Genomic DNA, 21,055 nt, shown 5'->3' with positions numbered 1-21,055 from the left:
CCTTATTAAAACACGTCTAGTGGATGAGAGTCAGAAAGGAATATACATTTTCCGTTCTCTCCCCCTCCCCCTTTCATCTGTTCCTTTTCACTGGCAAGATAGTTTGGCTATGTTAATGCTTCTCCTGATGGAATATGCCAGACTCATGCACAGAATTGCTGCTTAGGTAGCCTTTTAATATATATGTTCCCTTTCTCTGCTTTCCACCATATCCTTGGAGGAGCAACATAACAATTGACTGCTCTCCCCTCATTTTCATTGATGACTATCTAACTACAGTAGAATCCAAAGTGTGGAGCTGTTTTCCATCATCACCCATCATAAAATGCACAGATTTCTCTGTACAGATGTGCTTTTCACTCAGAAGAGCTGAGTGCTGGAACAAGAGCGCTCCACACAGAGTAGAGAAACCTTTTTTCAGCCTGAGGGTCATGGACTGATTGGTGGGAGGAACCAGTTGGGGAACCAACAAGGGAAGGAGGTTCAGAGCCCAGGGAGTGGTAGTCGGACAACAGTGAGTGGCCACAGGGAGTAGAGGGGAAAGACTGGGAAGAGGAGGTATTGGAAGTTGAAGGGGTAACAGGGCTCAGTGAACCAGGATAGTCTGTGGCAGAGAGAAGTCCAGAATCAGAGGCAGAAGCTGAAGCAGGGGGTGGAGGGAGGCCAAGAGGCAGAGATGAGTCAGGCTGGTGAAGATTCATAGGTGTCTCCCCTTGGGAAAAGCCCTGGAGAGAGGGGGTCTTAGGCAGCTGTGGGGAGGTGTGAGCTTTCAATCTTGGGAACTAATACATGGGGCAAGACCTACCGGAGATGAACTGCTCTGCTCATTAGACCTGGCACTCTACCAAGTCTGTGGAGATAGTATTTTTGCTAATAAAGAGTTAACTCCAACTTTAAAAGGTGTGATTTACTGCCAGCTCAGTGTTTGACACTGAGGGCCACAGTTGCTTCTGCAAAGCTTCCAGGGGCTATGAGCCAGAGGCAAAAGTGAGCAAGGTACTGGATGTAAAATTTACCTTTCTATAGTAGGGAGCATCCTTGAAGTCACTCATAAATAGCTACCACCTATACTGAGCAGGCAGGCACACAGGTCACCTGGTCACAGTCCTCTCCACCAAAGTGAGCTGCATTGTATTTCTATTTAAATTAAAATAACATATGCAGGTGAATTAGCATATACAAATTGTATGCAGATATGTGTCTTCTCTCTCTCTCTCTCTCTCTCTCTCTTAGTGATGCCATAAGTGACCCCCCTAGTTTGTAAATCAGCATTGGTACCTAAAAGGAACAGGGTACATTGGGAGCCCTGCAAAATTTTGCTTTCAAGCTGGGTGCAAAAAATAAATAAAAAATTGCTTAAATTACAACTAAACCAGTCTTTCTTTCTTCTACATGGTGCAGAACACTAATTTCTTCCCTACCTAGGCTGATTGTAGGTTTATCATAGGCCCCAACCTTAATAGGCTGCTAGTGAGCAATCAGCTAGAAAGGGGTGTTTGTTTCATAGCCTTTACAATATAGTGCGGTTGAAATCAGAACTGGGTGTTCTAAAGGTATTGACCTTGATGCTTACTGAAATCTTGGGGTGAGCTTTTTTCTTTGGTATAGTTAATTATATGCAACATATGCAATCATTTGCACTATGCTTTGCAACAAAGGTTGGGATGTGGGTGGCACTGTGGGTTAAACCACAGAGCCTTGGGCTTGCCGATCAGAAGGTCGGTGGTTTGAATCTCCACGACGGGGTGAGCTCCCGTTGCTCGGTCCCTGCTCCTGCCAACCTAGCAGTTCGAAAGCATGTCAAAAGTGCAATTACAGTGGTACCTCGGGTTACGTACACTTCAGGTTACACACTCTGCTAACCCAGAAATAGTGCTTCAGGTTAAGAACTTTGCTCCAGGATAAGAACAGAAATTGGGCTCCGGCAGCGCGGCAGGAGGAGGCCCCATTAGCTAAAGTGGTGCATCAGGTTAAGAACAGTTTCAGGTTAAGAACTTAACCTGAAGTACCACTGTAGATAAATAGGTACTGCTCCGGCGGGAAGGTAAACGGCGTTTCCGTGTGCTGCTCTGGTTCGCCAGAAGCGGCTTAGTCATGCTGGCCACATGACGCGGAAGCTGTACGCCGGCTCCCTCGGCCAATAAAGCGAGATGAGTGCTGCAACCCTGGGGTCGGTCACGACTGGACCTAATGGTCAGGGTTCCCTTTACCTTTACCTTGCACCAAAGGCTATCAAGCACTTTGAAGACTTCCATGCAAATAGCCCCCTACTGGGCTTAGGGAACAAGTTGTGACCTCGCCCACAAAGGGTGCCCTCAAATGAAGCACTTTTCAGCTTGTCCACAGAAAGGACTGGCAGGGAAGGAAAGAGATACTCAGTTTTGGGATGGAGTCCCTGGACGTAGTTTTGGGGGTGAGGCTTTGCTCTTCTCAGCTACATTCTGGGTAGCACCTGTCCACAGAACTGAATGGAAATCACTGAGGACAGAGCCAGCCTATATTTGGATATAGCACTGCCTTTGCTGGTTCCAGTACTTGAGGTGCAATCTTAGGTATATTTCCTTGGAGGAAGCCCCTAAACTGGAAGCAATATAGAAATTAACTGTATATTGTTTCAGGTATTACATTTCCCCTCCCTCTTTTTTCTAAAAAGGTTATCTACCCCTGGTTTACAACATCTCAGTATTCTAGACTGCTCAAAAGCAACAGAAACAGGAATGTCAAGATTTTGCTTTACTTAGCTTTTCTCCTAGTAAAGGTATTGTACAGGGGCAGGGAGCCTGTGCCCCTCCATGTGTTGCTGGACTACAACTCCCATCAGCCCCAGTCAGCATGGCCAATGGTGGCTTGCAGTCAAACAATATCTGGAGAGCCATAAGCCTCACCATCCTAGCACTACAACATGAGATAAGCAAATGAAGAAGTGACCAGGAATAATTTGAATACCATGCCAAGGAGATTCAGGACAGGCAAAAGAGAGGGTACAGTACTTCTTCAAACAGCACAAACAATGGAGTCTATCTACCAAAAGACTGGACAAATTTATGGGGGATAACGATATCAACAGCTGCTAATTATGATGACTGTATATTGCCTCTACTAGTTTTTGGGACTCGCAGGTGGGAGATCATGAGTAATGAGAGTGCTTGCTGTGCTCATTAGTAACAGGCAGAATGGTAGGGTGCCACCTGCCCTCCACTCAAGCATATTGCTGCTCCTTATCAGGAGGCAGAGGGGAATGAAGAGGGCAGTATCAAGGTCAGTGTGGTGCAAATGGACCAGCAGAGTCAATTCTGTGGACCTGCTGGTGGGTTTGCACCGTGCCAACCCTATTGGTGCCTCGCCCTTGGTAAGCAGCAGCAATGCAAGCAACCAGAGATTTAGTGGGCAGTGGTGCACCACCTCACTGTCTGTTACAGGCACTCAAATCACATTGTGGGCTTCCCATAGGCAAATTGTGGACTAGAGGGGCCTTTGATCAGAATTCAGTGGGGCTTTTCTTAGGATCTTGTGCTGTAGGATCCAAGCTGCTATTTCAGGTTTGGGCATACCAAACAACATTGTTTACATTTTGTCATTTGAACCACAGACTGCCCCACCTTCTCTGCAATTCTAGAAATTGTCATTGAAACTTTCTTTGGTTTCTAAAGAGGTTCTTCCTGTGGTGTGAAGGGCTGTTCTTTGAGAAACCTGAGCCCAAAGATTCCTTGGGTCTTTTGAATTAGTCCTGTAGTTTTGGGACATATGTGTGTAGGTATATGAATACACTCATATGTGCCCGTGTATAATCCTTGTTCCCTTGATTATATTTATTACATTTGTATCCCTCTTTCCTCTGAAAATCTCAAGGCAGTGTAGCCCACCCATCCTGGCTTTTCCTATCAACAACCCTGTGAGGTAGGTTAGATTGAGAGTTCACACAGTGAGCTTTGTGGCTGAGTGGCAATTTGAACCTGGATCTTCTCAGCTGGAGTGTAACAAGCTAACCACTACACCCCATGCTGGCTCTCACCTTTTGTAATAGCTCAGTCAGTGTAGCATGAAACACTTAATCTCAGAGTCATGGTTTTGAGCGCCATGTTGGGCAAAAGATACATGTATTGCAAGGGGGTTGGACTACATGCCCCCACCTGGTCCCTTCCAACTCTACAGTTCCATGTTTAAGTCTGTAGACTTTTACAGCAAAATTCCTACTCAGCTGATGCCCATTTGGATGGGTGGGGTAGAAAGCAGAGAAGTCAATGATAGATGGGAGCTGAAGCCAATGTCAGGCACAGTATCCAGCATGAGGTCGTGCTGTTGAGGCACTATTGGTCTCCTGGCTTCCCTACACAGCTGGTTGCTGGCACTTACAAAGAATGTGAAGGGAGTGGTAACAAGCAGAGGGCTTGGCCCAGTGCAAAACATAGTGGTTAGAGTGTTGAATTGGTTCCACCACCCGATGCTGTACCAGATCAAGCTCCTTGCACCTCTCTCCTCTCCTCTTAGTAATCCACTGGGTTGGGAAGCCAGGAGAACCTTACCAGCTGTTCCTGGTTTTGTCTCCATTCTCCATTCTCCAAACTTCTCAGGGAGCAGGCTGAGGTTGGTGGAGCAGTGCCCCGTTTCCCCAATTGCACCAGATTCAACTGTTCCTACTGGAAACAAGGAACAGCATGAAGTGATTTGATGGGGCATGCTTGCAATATACTGGAGCATATGCAACAGTAAAATAGCATGAGTTGTGTAACTTTTTTTCATTTTCATTTTTACGTTGAGCTTAAAAATTCTGACACGTCTAACAGTCCCACAATTATGAATTGCTTCGGGTGACAGTTGCTTACAAAAAGTGTTACAGGCAGATTTGGAATGTAAAGATTATTCATATGACAGCAAGCAGAGAGACAAATTACTTAGTGATTGTGTACACGCTCTCTTATAATTGCTCATAAATTATTATGGTTCATGCTAAAATGCACCCAGAATCCCTAGACCACTGGATTTATTTAAAATATGAACCACAGCAAATCATTTGAAATGTGGCGTACATGTTGTACAATTATTGCAGATAGAGAAATATATATTCTGGCTTGCCAGCAGTGAAGTTCATTGACAATCCATTGTCGGATTTCAAGATTTCCTTTTCATCTATTCCTGAAACTCGGAGCATGATTAGTTGCTTGATATAAGGGCTATATTCTGAGGGCTTCTGCACGTTAACAGCAGGATCTGATGCATGTCTACTTCCAAGTCCCATTGAGTTCAATGGTATTTACTCTCAAGTAAGTGTGTATAAGGAGAATGTGTGATCCTAAGGGCCCTTTCAGAGAACTTCATTGTGTTCAGTGTGGCTGGCCAACATTGCTGCACTGCTCCCATCTGCTTGTGCTGCTACTGCTGATGACCACCACTCTGCTCTCTCCCTCCTTCCCTCTCATGCCTGCCTGAAGGAGGCAATGTAGGAAGAGGAAGTGAGCAGTTGGAGGTGAGTAGCTGTGGAGGCAACACAGCCCCTGCCTACCCACCTCAGGCAATGCAACGCCTTTTGCTGGTTCTGATGCTCATCCGGCATGGAGGAGACCTGTGGCCCTCAAAAGCAAATGCCATTGACACAGGCTTTACATACAAGTATTCCTTACTTGGAGATGTGACCTCCTGCATACATATCCTGTGCTATACCACCCTCTGAGTTTGGCAGCCAGTCACTACACCCTGTAACAGTGTGCTGCATTATTTACTCCCTTTTATTTATTTATTGCACTCTATGTTAGTCTTCTTCATGGTACATGGGGTTCCTGAGGCAAGTCTCCCTTCACTGACCAGACCAAGGCTCCGTGCGCACTAACCTGTTTGTAGCAAAAAAAATGTAGTTTTTCCTCAATGCAGAATCATGCTCATCCTCAACATGCTGTTTTCAATCTGGGTTGATTCTAGATCCTGAAACCAGAGTAGATTGTGGTTGCTTGGTATGCATTTGAAACCAGCCAAAGGAATGCACATGGCAGATAGTTAAGTATTTATTGTCAAAGGTAACACTCACGGTCGCTTCTACAGCTCTGGATATCTACGCACACCAATACAACTGCTAGGCAGCTATTGCTAGGTCTGTGCTCTATGGAACAGTTGCAGCAGTTGGGGACCATTCCCCTTCCAATGGTTTATATATCTTCTCCCAAAGGGCTGTGTACATGTAGCCAGAGACTGTTTCTGTTCCTCTGCTCCTCCCTTTTCAATCCCCTCCTGGTTCTGGGTGGTAGTGGTTCAGGAGAGGGTGGGGAAGCACCTGGCTCTTCACTTGCCTGACCTGACTCTTCCTCTTCTCCACCCTCCAGCTCTGAAACTTCCCCTGCTTCTGATTCTTGCCTCCTGGCTGGTATGGGTCCCCAGAAAGTACTACATGTCTCTCCTGAGTCGGACTCCAGCCCCGCTGCCCCCTGGTGCACCCTCATCAGCATCCTGACAATTAGGTTATCTACACCTTTTCCTCCTTGCACATGCCCCAGGAGAATGAATAAGGAAGTAGCGGTTGTTATTGGGCAGGTGTGGATCAACTCCCATTGCTGGAAATGCCCTCATCTGTTTTCATATGTCCCCACTGCAAGGTAATGCAGAATTAATCTGCAAAGAGCTATTATTTTAAGAATGAAACCAATTTCTCAAGAAGCACTTTTTGGTGGCAAAAATGCAGTAGATCTAGGCTGCCTAGAAGAAACAATTTCCAATGATTCTGGAATAAAATGTCACGGGCACGCATCCCAGGAGTTGGCTTGTATGGAAATAGGTTGGTATAGACATAATCTGAAACAAGCTGTATGTTGTAATTATTAATGTATCTAATCAGAACTAGGTTGACCCAAACTCAAATGGCTTTGGGACAGTCTCAACCCAACCTACTTCATAGGATTGTTGTGAGAATAAAACAATGGGGAAAAGAAACAAGGCAGACCATCCTTAAAGGAAGGCAGGATAAAATGATGGCAAGATTACCATTAACACACCTGTGTCACATAGCTATTGTGAGGATGAGATGCTGCATAGGAACATGGAAAGTTGCCTTACATTGGGCCATCTAGCTTAGTATTGTCTACACTGACTGACAGCAGCTCCCTAGAGTTTCAGACTAGGACTCTTTCCAAGCCTTACTTGGAGATGTCTGACATTGGACCTGGGACCTTCTAGATGAAAAGCAAATGGTACCCCCCTGAGCTAAGGACTTTGGGATATACTACTCTTACCTCCTTGAAAGATGGGCAGGAGAAAAATGATGGTAAACTTGCTTTGATGCACCTACCTTACTGGGTTGTGAGAATAAAATTGTGGGGAGGAGAGATCCAGCTATACCACCCTTACCTCCTTGAAGGAAGGGTGAGATAGAATGATAGTAGCATATGAAACTCCATTTTTGTAGCCCCCATCATGTTTAAAATAATAGCATGGGGAATTTTTCAGATAAAGCTTGCGGTTTTTGTGCTCCAATGACGGGTAGTTCAGTTACTATCTTGGGTGGGAGGGAATCTTACTTTACAGCATAAGCTTTAGAGAGCTTGACCTAGATTTGAGCCCATGCATAGCTACGAAAAGAAGAAACATTCTTGATGTGGCTTTCGATGAGAGAAAATGACACGGGCGGGGGGGCGGGCGGGGAGTCATCTTCTGTTTGATTAGCCTCTCTTCAATGATTATGATTTAGTCCAAGCTCATTTCAAGTCCCCCCACCCTTCCCCTAAATGTCATCAAATGTTACGTACCCTGTTATAAATAGTCTTCAGTCAGTTTCTCAGAACATGTTGCTCTTTGTAATTATCTCCTTGGAGCTCGTTGAAGACTTAGCCAGGCAACAAATGAAAGAGCTCCAAGCCAGGCAGAAACAATGAAGAATCATGGCTTACATACATTGCTCCCTTTCAACAGAGGCATCCACATCCTTTAATTATTCCCATCATTAACTTCTGTGCTTGGTACAAAATTGTAATAATATTTGGACCCAGCTGAAGAAATAGACAGACTTGTCAATGTGGAAATGTATTATGTCACTTTTTAAAAAAAAAGAAAAAGAAAAAAAGACCCCAATTTGCCCCAGGATGTCTCTGGAGTTGTTACATATTCAGTAATATGGTATAATTCTGGGTTAGCCAATGTGGCTCCCTCCAGATGTTGAGGTTATGTCACCTTCCACATATGTCTCTGGGCAATGTGCACAATATAATAAAAACAGTTTAAAACAGCACAGGAAATAACAGCAAATGAATGTAAAAATCAATGCAAAGTGGGCACCCATGGCAGAAAAATATCTATCCAACCGAGAAAGCTTATTGAAACAAAAATGTCTCCACCTGTCATATCTCAACCGGAACACTGCTCCACAGAGCAGGAGCAGCCACAGTAAAAGACCTGCTCCAACTTACCGTATTTTTTGCTCTATAAGACTCACTTTTTCCCTCCTAGAAAGTAAGGGGAAGTGTGTGTGCGTCTTATGGAGCGAATGCAGGCTGCACAGCTATTCCAGAAGCCAGAACAGCAAGAGGGATCGCTGCTTTCGCTGCGCAGCGATCCCTCTTGCTGTTCTAGCTTCTGGGATTCAGAATATTTTTTCCCTTGTTTTCCTCCTTCAAAAACTAGGTGTGTCTTATGGTCTGGTGCGTCTTATAGAGCGAAAAATACGGTACTTCGGATCTCTTTGGGACCGCTAGGAAAAAGTCTCCTGCATACTGCAGTAATCTGCTGGGTATATAAGGGATAAGGCAGTTCCTCAAGTAATGCTTTGGACTATGACTCCCATTAGCCCCAACCAGCATTACCAGTGGCCAGGGATGAAGGGAATTGTAGTCCAAAACATCTGGAGGACAACATAGTGGCTTACCTTGGAACAGTTTTTAATGATGAAAATTCTCCAGTATGAAGTACTTGTGGTACCTGTTTTTCTACAGTTGTGGTCTGGCAACTCCTGCAGCCCAGCAAGCACCAAATATATTGCTCTGCTTTCCTCTGGACCACATCAGTGAAGCCGAGAGGTGGGTCTTGTCGTCTGGGAAACCCAGGGAAGCAGCAGTTATGAGTTACCAGTCTCTGCAGCCACAGCGGGCACTGTGATTCTCCAGCAGTTTAGATTCACCCCGGGATCGACACTCTATGTCTCTTGAGTCAGACAGATGCCAACAACAAATTGGTCCTGATGTAAAGCACACACACCTTGAAACCATATTCATGTGCATATAAGCAGCTGCCTTATACTAGTTTGGACCATTGATCTACCTAATGCATTATATCTACAATGACTGGTAGTAGATGTCCAAAGTTTCAGACAGGGGTCTTACGCAGCTATACCTGGGGGTGCATAGGGATTGAACCCGAGACCTTCTACATATATAACATGAGCTCTACCTCTGAATTTTGGTCCTTCCTAACAATGCCAAATTCCATCCCAGGGGAAATAACAGCTTGAGGTAGTGAGAGAGATTTCCATTGGAGCCATAGCATGGCAGGGAATATATTAAACTTTCTTTTTTGCACAGAATGCTCTTGGTCTTGATTGCCGCTACGCTGCCCCCCACATGCCTGCTGTTTTCAAAAAATAAAACCCCAAACTCATAAAATGCAATCTTCCATTTTATGTATTGGCTAGTTGGCCCTGTCTGAAAGAGGCTCTTTAGATTCTCAAGCAGAGAGCATGCTTTTCTAGCTGTGCTCCCTAAGATACTAGCCAGTGTGGTATAGTGAATCGAGTGTTAGAAAAAGATCTGGGAAACCAGGGTTCAAATCCCCACCAGTAGCAGGGCCAGGGGGGCCAGGGGGGCACTGGGTGGCACATGTGCTGCAGGGCCCTGGAGTCACTGCCCCTTCCGGGTGCTTGGCTTGTGCAGGGCTATCTCTGAAAAAAAGCTCAGCAATTTTGGGTGCCCTAGGGGCTGGTGGCAGTTGCTATGCCGGTGGTCCCCACTCAGCTATGAAGCTCACTGGGTGACCTTGTGCCAATCACTCACTCTCAGCCTAACCTACAGTGTTGTTGTGATGATAAAAAGGAGAGGAAGAGGACAATATTGAACTCCTTGAAGGAAAGGTGGGATAGAAATGTAAACTACCGTATTTTCTGTTCTATAACACGCACCCAACCATAACACACACATAGTTTTTAGAGGAGGAAAACAAGAAAAAAAATATTCTAAACGAAACAGTGGATGTATGATTTTGGTGGTTCATGCTGTGGCCACAGACATGTGATCTGACGGTGAGTTTGGGGTAGCCCAATGCAAAATCCTGAGGATCCATGTGGATCCATGCTTTGTAACCACGTTTTTGCACCACTGCGGCCCCAGGCAACAGTGGGTGCAGTGGCGTAGCGTGGGTTGTCAGCACCCGGGGCAAGGCAAGTAATTTGCGCCCCCTAACCCGTGGATCTGCGCCCCCTAACCCGTGGATTTGCGCCCCCTGACCCATGGATTTGCCCTAACCCCAGATGTTGCGCCCGGTGCGGCCCGCCCCCCCTGCACCCCCCACGCTACGCCACTGAGTGGGTGTGTGTGTTTTTTGGTGCAAGCTGTAGCCATGGACATGCTATGTGATCTGATGGTGAATTTGGGGTGACCCAGTGCAAAAATCCTGAGGATCCATGTGGATCCATGGCTTTGTCACCACGTTTTAAGTGGGGAGGGAAGGAAAAGCACTCAAGGGACAAGGAACATGTGTGGGGTGGGTGGAGAAGGATGCTGTTAATAATGCAGAAGAGGGGTATAAGAGGAGAAGGCTCCTCTCCTCTCCCATTTTGCTCCTTTAAAGCAAGCAGGCTCTGCTTCTCTCCCTCCTCCCCGGCTCGCTGAAAAACTTTGCTGCTATTTAGCCAGCTGAGTGGGGAGGAGAGAGGGACAGAGAGCCTGCTTGCGAAAAACTTTGCTGCTATTTAGCGAGCTGTCTCCCTCCTCCCAGCTCGCTGAAAAACTTTGCTGCTATTTAGCGAGCTGAGTGGGGAGGAGAGAGGGACAGAGAGCCTGCTTGCTTTAAAGGAGCCAACCGGACAGGAGCCGCTTACACTTGTGTAAGCAGCTCCTCTCCTCTCCCGCTTTGCTCCTTTAAAGCAAGCAGGCTCTCTGTCCCTCTCTCCTCCCCACTCAGCGGCTCTTCTCCTGCTTTGATATATCAAAGCGCGCCACGGAGGAGGGAAGGAAGGGGAACCATGAATCCTCTGCTCACGACTGCAGCAGATCCCCCCACCATCCGTAGGCATTCGCTCCATAACACGCACAGACATTTCCCCTTACTTTTTAGGAGGAAAAAAGTGAGTGTTATGGTGCAAAAAATACGGTAGATTCTGGATCCCCTTCATGCAGAGTATGTCTTCTACCATTGAGCTCTGCCATCTCCCTATTGGGGGGGTGAATCTTGGTATGTCATCTCTGTCCTTGCCCATTGCTGTGCACCTGGCATGGCTGGGAAGAGGTAGAAAGGGCATAGCTGCCCATTATGGCTATGTGAAGCCCCTCTTCATCCTGCTCTTTTTGAGCAGATGGTTACAATCATGGCTTTTGTCCTATTCCTACCCAAGAGTCTAAGCTTGATGAGGATTGCGGAAGAAGTCCATTATCATGACAATCAAGCCTATGAATGGTGAAATAACATGAAAACGATGGATTGTTCTTGATCTCTCACTTTGAAAGCAACAACAAGGATGCTTTCAGTACAAGCACTGCCCTAAATGTCAAATCAAGCAGACTTTGTTTACACAAACCAAAGCCACGTGTACCATTCAACCAAGGACAGGGATGAATATAGACTGCCTGTTTTCTTGGTCTAAAGGGTTAGCTGTATTTGATTTCTTAGGGCAACCTTAAGATCCACTTTTAATAAGCTGTTCAAACAAGCAACCTCTAAGCAATGAAAGATAAATGTTCAGCCCTTGTTAAGGTCACTCTGAGGTCCTTTTTTTTATTTAATCTAATTTGCTTCATATCTATGCTTATTCACCATCTTATGATGCCATGAAACAAGTTGTGATTGTTTAACCATCAGATGCATAATGCAGAGAATATTCAGAAAGGTTATTCCCTGAGGAAGCAGGGTTAAGCTCCATGCAAATTGTTCTGCTGATACAGTTTGCAGTTGTAACATAGGAATCTGCCCTACACAGAGTATTGGTCTATATCAGTGTTTCCCAAACTTGAGGTCTCTAGCTGTTTTTGGACTATAACTACAGTTCCCTGACCAGCAGGACTGCTAGCCAGGGTTAATGGGATTTGTAGTCCAAAAACAGCTGGAGACCCAAGTTTGGGAAGCACTGATCTGGTCTAATACTGACCACACAATGAATAGCAGCATGACCCCAGTATTTCAGACTGGAGTCTTTCCCAGTCCTACCCTGATATGTCAGAAATTGACCTGTGAACTCTGGCCTTAGCTCCACCCATTCATATCCAGGAGCATCCATGTTTTTGTCAGTGCAATATTACAGGATTATAATGAAAATGTATCTACTTATTCAGGAGGACAGACAGCGTGGCTAGATTTTTCAGGCTCTGCATTTTAATACTTCAGTTACGTTTTCTGAAAAAGAGGATTTGGTGTGTCATTAACGCCAAGAACATTTTATTTTATTTTATTTTATTTTACACATGACTCTTGCGTTAGTTTTCAGATCATGCCTGCTGCCTCTTGAACTTAACCTGTCTTGAAACCTTACATGACAAAGGTTTACAAATGGAAATTTAGCTGAACCATGCAAAATGCATTTGAAATATGGTCCACTTGCTCAGTTCAAGTGACCACACTGTAATTAAATTTGAGATGCTGTGATTTGGAAATTAGTCTTCTAAGCCTGGATTTGAAGGGATTTGAGAGGAGCTTAAAGTAACTAAAGAAAAATAATTAAGAGCTAGAGAGAACTGTCAAAGAGGGCTGGGATTTTGGTAAGTGATGGATTTAGGAGAGATCTTTGTACGCCAACAGTGCAATCATAACCAGTGGTACTGGCCACCCCAATTTCTGCTGAGTGGGGCATGAGATTCCAAGGCGTCTCGGCACTCAACCAGGGTCGATATTCCTTTGGGGAAGATAAGGCACAGAGGAGTCTGCAGTGTCTTTGAGATATTATTTATTTAGACACATTTACAGCAAAATCTTCAGTGGAGAGAGATTTCTTCAAAGCAGCCCAGCACTGGATTCCAGACATCTCCATGTCTCTCTCCCAGCCTGCCTTCAGCCAGTCTGCCAAGAAGGCTTTGGCTTTCACAACAGTTCATCAAGCCCATCTCTAAATTTGAAAGGGACACATTTTTACTGTGTGACATCACGCCCACTGTTACCTCCATCTCCCAACTCTGCTATTTACCCAGGGTTCAGGCAAGTGCATCATTGACTGGCCACTGTCCAGCAATTACACCTTGATGGCCCTTCTCCTTAGGCCAGGCATGAATAAAATATACATTTAAAGCAGTGTACAACAGCTTAAAGATTAAAATCTAAGATAAACTGGCTGTGATCTACCCATTGGCTTGATCAAAGTTGTTGAGCTTTTTGGGGGGAGCCTGATGCAATTAGCTAGTTCTGACTACTCATCTTTTCCCATTACAATAATTTGTAATAATAATTTATTATTTATACCCCACCCATCTGACCAGGCCTCCCCAGCCACTCAGCATTATGAGCTGAGGTTTTTTTTTGGGGGGGGGGGGTCTGATAGAAAGACAGAGGGAGGAAGTCAGCCTGCTGGTGAGGGAAGCAAGGAGTTCTTGCCTTTTGCTCAGAAGAATCTGGAAGCTCATGATGCTTGAGATGCAAGTGAACTACTGCTACATTCATGAAGCCATAAGCCCCCCACAAGGCGATTGTAGATAATACATTTGCATTGCAGGGATGAGGAAAACTGTGGACTTCCAGAGGTGGTGGACTCCATCCTCTGATAGCCAAGCATGGCTAGTGGTCAGGGATGATGCAGTAGCTCAGCAGTATCAGAAGGGTCCCTGGTGCTTCATCCCTGGAGAAGGGTAGGAAACTTGGGCTGCAGTGACTTGGGCTGCAACTCTCTTTCTCTCACTCACTCTCTCTCTGCCTCAACTATTTTTTATCTCTGCTTTTAAAGAAGGGAATGAACGGGCTGTTAAATGTAGCAAAATCGCTTGAACTGAGTAGTGCTGCAATGAAACATTCCACCCTAAAACACTACGGGGGGGGGGAGGGGATGTCGTAAGAAACCAGAATGGCTTTTGCCCACTGGTTGGCACCTGTCTACAATGGAGACAATTGAGTATGCCTCGGGGGGGGGGGCATGAAGTGAAACTGCTGGAAAAATCACAACACCTTCTGTTACTGTGGAGACTGGTAACTTGTAGCTGCTGCCTCTCACATTGTTTCTGACCTCCCCAGGGCACAAGCCTGGGCAGTGTGTATGGACATCCTGGGCTGCCCAGATGACAAGACCCATTTCTTGGCCTTGCTGATGCAGTCCAAAGGAAAGCAGATGTTTGGCACCAGCTTAGTTGCCGGAGTTGCCAGATCATAATGGTAGAAAAATGGGTTCCACAAGTACTTCACACTGGAGAACTCTTATAATCAAAAACTATGCCAGGGTAAGCCAATGAGCTGCCCTCCAGATGTTTTGAACTAAAATTCCCATAATACCTGGCCACTGGTAGTGCTGGTTGGAGCTGATGGGAATGACCTCACTCCCTTCATCCCTTTCTATATGGGAGACCAGCTGACTGAGGGAGCAGGGTTAAGTTCCATGCAAACTACAGTATACAGTTGTAACATAGGAATCTGCCCTACACAGAGTATTGATCTATCTTGATGTTTTCCAATCTTGGATCTCCAGCTGTTTTTAGACTATAACTCCCAGGACCAGTGGTTGGGTGATGGGAGCCATAGTCCAAAAACTGCTGGAGATCTAAGTTTGGGAAACACCGGTGACCCAGATCTTGTTTTCATAAAAAGAGGAAGTGGCACCATATTAAGTGGAGGGAGGGAAGGGAGGGAGGCATAGATCTAAGAAATGTGTTAGAGAGACACACACATCTGAGCTTCCAGTAACACATTGAAACACTGTACTGAAGGGAAGGCCCTTTGGGAATTTGGGACTCTGTGTTGAAAAAGTGAGAAGCTTTGATGGCTTAATGTTTTTTTGTGACGATCCTGGTGTTTTGGGGGCAGTTGGAGGGTATGAGATGCACTCTCACTTTCACTGAGCTGTAGCCCTGCCTCAAAGAGTTCCTCCCACATTGCCTGGAATTTCTCGGGTGGGCCTGGGAAAGAGCCACATTTCAGTGGTACTCATGTCACCATGAAAGCACAAAAGGGGCCTCGGGGTGGGAACGAAAACTAGCTAAATGACTAAGGTATTGCATGAAACACAAAAAGTTAGCCTCTTCCTCTTTTCTGCCAAAATTATAAATGTTCTCTGCGGAATCTCTCAAGTCCTTGTACACTCAAGTATGTATCTTAATTGGTTTCTAATAAATGCCTTGCAGGGTTGCCTTCAAGTCAAAATTAAACATGGTGTGGATTTTGTCTCCACCACTAATCAGTATTTTACAGAAAACATAGCTCACTAGAAATAGGAAAAAGAAAGTGGAAGAGGTGGTTCTGAGAACAGATGCCATTCTAGGTGTTTTTTTTTCTATTGGAAGAAAATTGCAATCACTAAACTGGTCAATTGGGTCAAGTGGTTGAGGTGAAAGCTCTAGAATTATTAATTAAGGATGGTGCATCTTGGCAGCAGGAATGAAAGAAACATAGAAAAGGGAATGGGAACGTGTGAAGCCACCAAAGCCCTCTAATAATTACCTAGAGTGTTTATGTCAAAATGGGTAATGTAAACCATCACTTTTTAATTAGTCTCATGTCTTATCATGGAGTGGTAAATAGCATTGTTTCAATTGTTATTTCTTTAGGGATGAGATTAATTTATATCAGTTTCCTAAGTGGTTTTGTGTTTCCATTTTCCATGTTTTACTGGTAGGACTGCCAACAGGTAGGGAACAATGGTTTGGATCCAATGTTAGTCCTACTCAGAGCAGACCCACTGAAATTAATAGGCATAAAGCTAGCTTAGATATATTAATTTCAATGGGTTCTGTCCTATTAGAGACTTTGAAACTTTCACACACTTACACCCACACTCACACACAAACTCACACACACTCACACACACACATATTGTATATATACTTATTCTTTTTGTTTGCAGTGGATGGTTGCATCGACTGGTTAGTGGATCTCAAGAAATACATGGCTTTGGCAGGTGAGCCCGTTCGAGTGAAATGCGCCCTTTTCTACAGCTACATCAGGACCAACTACAGCATGGCTCAAAGCACAGGCCTTCGTCTTATGTGGTACAAAAACAAAGGAGACTTGGAAGAACCCATTATCTTCTCTGAAGTCAGAATGAGCAAAGACGAAGACTCCATATGGTTTCATGCAGCAGAGGTTCAAGACAGTGGTTTCTACACCTGCGTGCTAAGGTGTGTATCATGCTAAACTATAATTGCAGGTTTAATGCATTTTGAAACGGTGCTTTGATTTAAGATTCAGAGCTGTGGGGAATTTGAACCACATTTTCTGAAACACGGTGCAATAGCTTCACCAGTCTGGTTCCAAATGTTTCAAACTCCAGCTTTCAAGCCCGAGCCTAATAATAATAATAATAATAATAATAATAATAATAATAATAATAATTCACTTATTAATCACCTTCCGTGGAAGCATCTCTAGACGATGTACAATAGAAATAGATAAAAACAGCAGAAATACTTAAAAAGGAAAGCATTGTAGACATGCATGGCAGAAACCCACTCTTCTAGCTGGGAAAGCGTGTAAGAACAGAAATTTGTTCTTACAGAAATTTGAACAGTTGTTTCTGGAAAGTGCAGATAGCCAGGATCTCAACAATAGTGCTATTCCACAGAACAGGGGCAGTCATACTGAGTTGATGTGAAGTGGGTATCTGTTGCCCATATAAAACTGCTTATGTATGCATCATAGAAACAGCTAATCTGTATTGCTTCTCATTTTCCTTTCTTTCTTTGGGAATCCTGATTAATTTTATATTTAAGATAGCATTGTCAATGTAGCAAAAAGAAGAAGGGGATAAAGGGTCTTTGCTGCAAGGATCTTACAATTACAACCTAAATTTTAATGGTTGGGAAGGAAGAGGTGGAGGCATGCAAAACAAATAGCAGTGAGCAGAGGAATGGGAGAGAACCATGAGGGATAGGTTTGAACCAGTGCTGTACATGGTGTATTTACAGATAATCACACCCGGTACTATTCATACCATTCATAATAATTACGCCCACTTCTGTTGGATACCTACTTTAGGTAGCACAAATGAGTAAAGCAAGCCTTACAAAATAGCAGATTCAACAAAACTAGCTCTCAGAGTAACATCTTTGCAGATTGATTGGCACCAGGGATAAGGAATATGTTGCAGCTCCCAGCATCCCTGACCATTGACCGTGATGGCTAGTGATGATGGGAACTGGAGTTGAACAACCTCTGGAGCCCTGCAGGTTCCCCATCATTGATTTAGACATACAGTCCTTTCTGTTTCTGCTTTTCAGGCATAACCAACGTTTCTTATGTAGCTAAAATAGCACCATTCTATGGCAACTACAGAGGAAACAGAGAATTGGGAAATCCATTATATTAGTGGGAGTGGGACAGGTGACATTGGTAGACATTTCCCTGTATTTCTGCAAAGCCAGGAGGTGAGGGGAATATCTCTGTGGCAGGAGGTGAATCTTAAGTGGTCACAGAGATGTCCCCTCACACCTCTGACAAAGCTTACTTGAGCACCCGACCAAAAAAAAAGTCATTCTACACTTGGTTTGTGTGTGTGTGTATGCATTTTGAAATACATCATTGATGCAATGGTAACGTATTAGTGATGGTTGTGGGCCCAGGTGCAGTGAGCCTGCCAGCGGCGCCAGGGGTGTGGGGTGAACAAGACACGAAGGATGAAATAATCATGGGAGAAACTTATTTGGATTAAAGAGGCCAAGACTTTATTGGTTACAGATGTCCGTAGGCTTTGGTGTAGGCATTGGGTGTGTATCCTGAAACATCTAGCCCGCCTGCTAGTTGATAGATCAGAAGGGTCAATCCTTGGTTGAGGATCATCCTATCAAATCAGGCCATTGTGTGTGTGTGTGTGTGTGTGTGTGTGTGTGTGTGTGTGTGTGTGAAGGGGGGTTGCTATGGCCCTTCAGCCCCTGTCTGGGTGACTGGGCAGAAGCATGGCCACCTGGACCCCTTTAATGGAGTACGCAGGTCCCCTGGAGTGGGAGTGGGGTGGGTTTCCTGATTCCCACCCTCCGCTTTGGCTAAGGATCCAACACAATGCCTTAACCACCAACAAGCTGTGACAATTGCTATGAGGGATGTGCCAGCCAAAATAGCCTCACAAGAAAAGCAAACAAATGGCATGCAGACCCAGGGTGGAAAGACTTGTCAGCTGTCACAAAGGGGAGAAAGCTATGACATTCATACATGGGGACCATGTATATGGCTCTGAGGTGGGTGGGTGGGGGGAATTTCAGAAGAGACATACTTCTGCATATCTCTGGATATTCTCTGTGACTGTCACAACACTACGAACATTTGCTGTTAGATTAAAGTTTGTTTTCTGTCTCCAAGAGGGCTTTCTCTTCCTGTATGCACACTGCTAGTTGTTGTTTTTTCATAGTGTGTCTGGTCTACAAAATGTTGTGGCCTGTAAGGATATGTGTGCAGTGTGTTGCTAGGTACCACCACTGAAGATTTGTCCTACTGCACACATGCACCAGCTATGCTCCATGGGCCTGCCTTATGTTCTGTGCATGAAGAACAGCTTTCTTTTCCTCATTCTTGCTTGGGTGAAAAATGAAGTTTTGGAAGTACATAATCAGGCAGGCTTTTGCACATACACAGTCTGTTGTAAAAACAAAAACAAAAAAAACCAGCTCCTCCCTCATCCTTTCAAGTTGCTTCAAGGCAATGGTGACCAGCACTTATGGATGGGGGAAAATTGAATTCAGTTTGCATTTAACAGGAAACCTACTTAATCCACACTTTCTGAAACAAGGTGTGAATAGCCAGACAACCATCCTTTGAAATTTGCAGTATTCCGAAATTTGCAATACAGTACTCCTGCCAAGTAATGTGTATCAAAAATGCATATGCAAGGGCAAATAGAGTACATAAAACTGCATATATTAACATGCTAAACTGGGGTATAAAGGTAAAGGTAAAGGGACCCCTGACCATTAGCTCCAGTCATGGCCGACTCTGGGGTTGCGGCACTCATCTCGCTTTATTGGCCGAGGGAGCCGGCGTACAGCTTCCGGGTCATGTGGCCAGCATGACTAAGCCACTTCTGGCAAACCAGAGCAGCACACGGAAATGCTGTTTACCTTCCCGCCAGAATGATACCTATTTATCTACTTGCACTTTGATGTGCTTTGGAACTGCTAGGTTGGCAGGAGCAGGGACCGAGCAACGGGAGCTCACCCCGTCGTGGAGATTCGAACCGCCGACCTTCTGATCAGCAAGTCCTAGGCTCTGTGGTTTAACCCACAGCACCACCCGCTGGGGTATAGTGCTTGGTAAAAATCTGTCTGTTTTGCCTATAAAAATGTGTATATTTGAAGAAATTAGCACCAAAGTGCTGATTAGTTTTTTATGTAAGGCTTTTTAAAAATGGCAAACTGATGTGGAAATGTTGAGAACTGAGCTTAAGTTTGGAAAAATGAGAAATCAAGAGAAAGAGAAACTGAGTCAGCTATCCTTACTTCTTGTGCATGCACTGCCACTGCCGGTCTCAAATCAGTCCAACATTGCTTTGTGACTTCAAGTCGATGAGTTTGATCTCACACTCAAAATGATGTATTTCAGAGCTTTGCTGAATAGGGGCCATTTAACAAGCAGAGGAGTACCTCTCCTAAACACACATTTACATTGGGGACCAAGGAGGTCATGCGATCTTCTTTTAAAATGAATGAGTTTGCCTTTAAGTTCACCCAGGAGAACTTTAAAATGCAAAGAGGTCTGAACGTGCTTCCAGCCCAAACTGCCTCTGCTCCAAGGGCAGAGAGACTGACAAGCAAACAAATGGAACAGTCTGGGTCATGACTCTGATATGCCATTGCCTGACCTGTGTCCATTACTGCGTCTCCCATGGCCCCCTGATGGGATAGCATTTAATAGGATTGGCTATTGTATTAAAATGTTAAACTTGAAGTGCTATAAGCAGTGGATTTGATGCATAATTGAGTATTTCAGTGATTGTAAAATAGTTCCCTCCCATTAAGTTGGTGGAGCTTAGGTACCTCACTGCTTCCTGCGCCAAAATGGCAGCTTGCTGCAAGTGGGAGACTTTATGTAACTGGCTTTATTTGACAGCCCTGCAGCATTGCTGCTAAAGGATGGCTGGTGAGTGGTACTTGAGGTTCCCACCGAACCAGAATCAGGTGACATTAAAAGCCAATAGGGCAACTTTCCCCACCCTAGTGCCCACCAGATGTTTTGAACTACAACTCCTACCACCCCCAACCATTGGCCAAGTTGTCTAAGGCTCATGGGGTAGCTCAAAACTTTTGGAGGGCATCAGCTACAAAGCTGATGACTTGTATGTCTTCTCAGGTTGGGGCAGTTTTTGGACACTTGCCTTTTGCAGGTGAATGGACACTTGCAAGCCACATGGCTGTATGTAACATGAGTAAGAGAGCCATGTAATGAAATCTAGAGGGCTACAGTTGCCTCCCAGCATCTGAGGCCTTGAGCTCTGAGGAATCTGTGTTTCCCACTAGGACTTTTTCTGATTATCCTGGAGTTCTTGCCACCTATACAAACTGACTGAGCACAACAGTGACCTTGCCTGAAAACTTCCATTATTCAGGATCTGTATGGATAACATCATTATCATCATCATCATCATCATCATTACGTACAATTATATAATTGATCATTAATAATAATTTTGTTAAAGCCAAGGCTTTTTATACAGGGAGGATTTTTTTTATTCTTTCCCCTTTCCCATTTTTTTTAAAAAAAGAAATGTCTGAGTACTCCATTTCTTGGCATTTTTTCTTGTAATTATACATAAGACCACATTTCTTGC

At 44.7% G+C, this 21,055-nt stretch overlaps 1 protein-coding gene across 4 annotated transcripts in view; it reads left to right on the top strand.

Moving 5' to 3' along the window:
• IL1RAPL2 (interleukin 1 receptor accessory protein like 2) overlaps positions 1-21,055 on the top strand; it is a 491,080-nt gene that overhangs the window by 257,206 nt on the left and 212,819 nt on the right. For all 4 annotated transcript variants that reach the window (XM_083595723.1, XM_083595724.1, XM_083595722.1 and 1 more), the window contains exon 3: positions 16,148-16,421. In XM_083595723.1, coding sequence (XP_083451849.1) covers positions 16,148-16,421 — 274 coding nt within the window. The remainder of the gene's footprint in view (positions 1-16,147; positions 16,422-21,055) is intronic.

Source organism: Podarcis filfolensis (assembly GCF_964270895.1).
Source record: "Podarcis filfolensis genome assembly, chromosome: Z".
Classification (NCBI taxonomy): domain Eukaryota; kingdom Metazoa; phylum Chordata; class Lepidosauria; order Squamata; family Lacertidae; genus Podarcis; species Podarcis filfolensis.
Note: the sequence above shows the minus strand (reverse complement) of the source record. Positions and strands in the feature narration are given on the sequence as shown.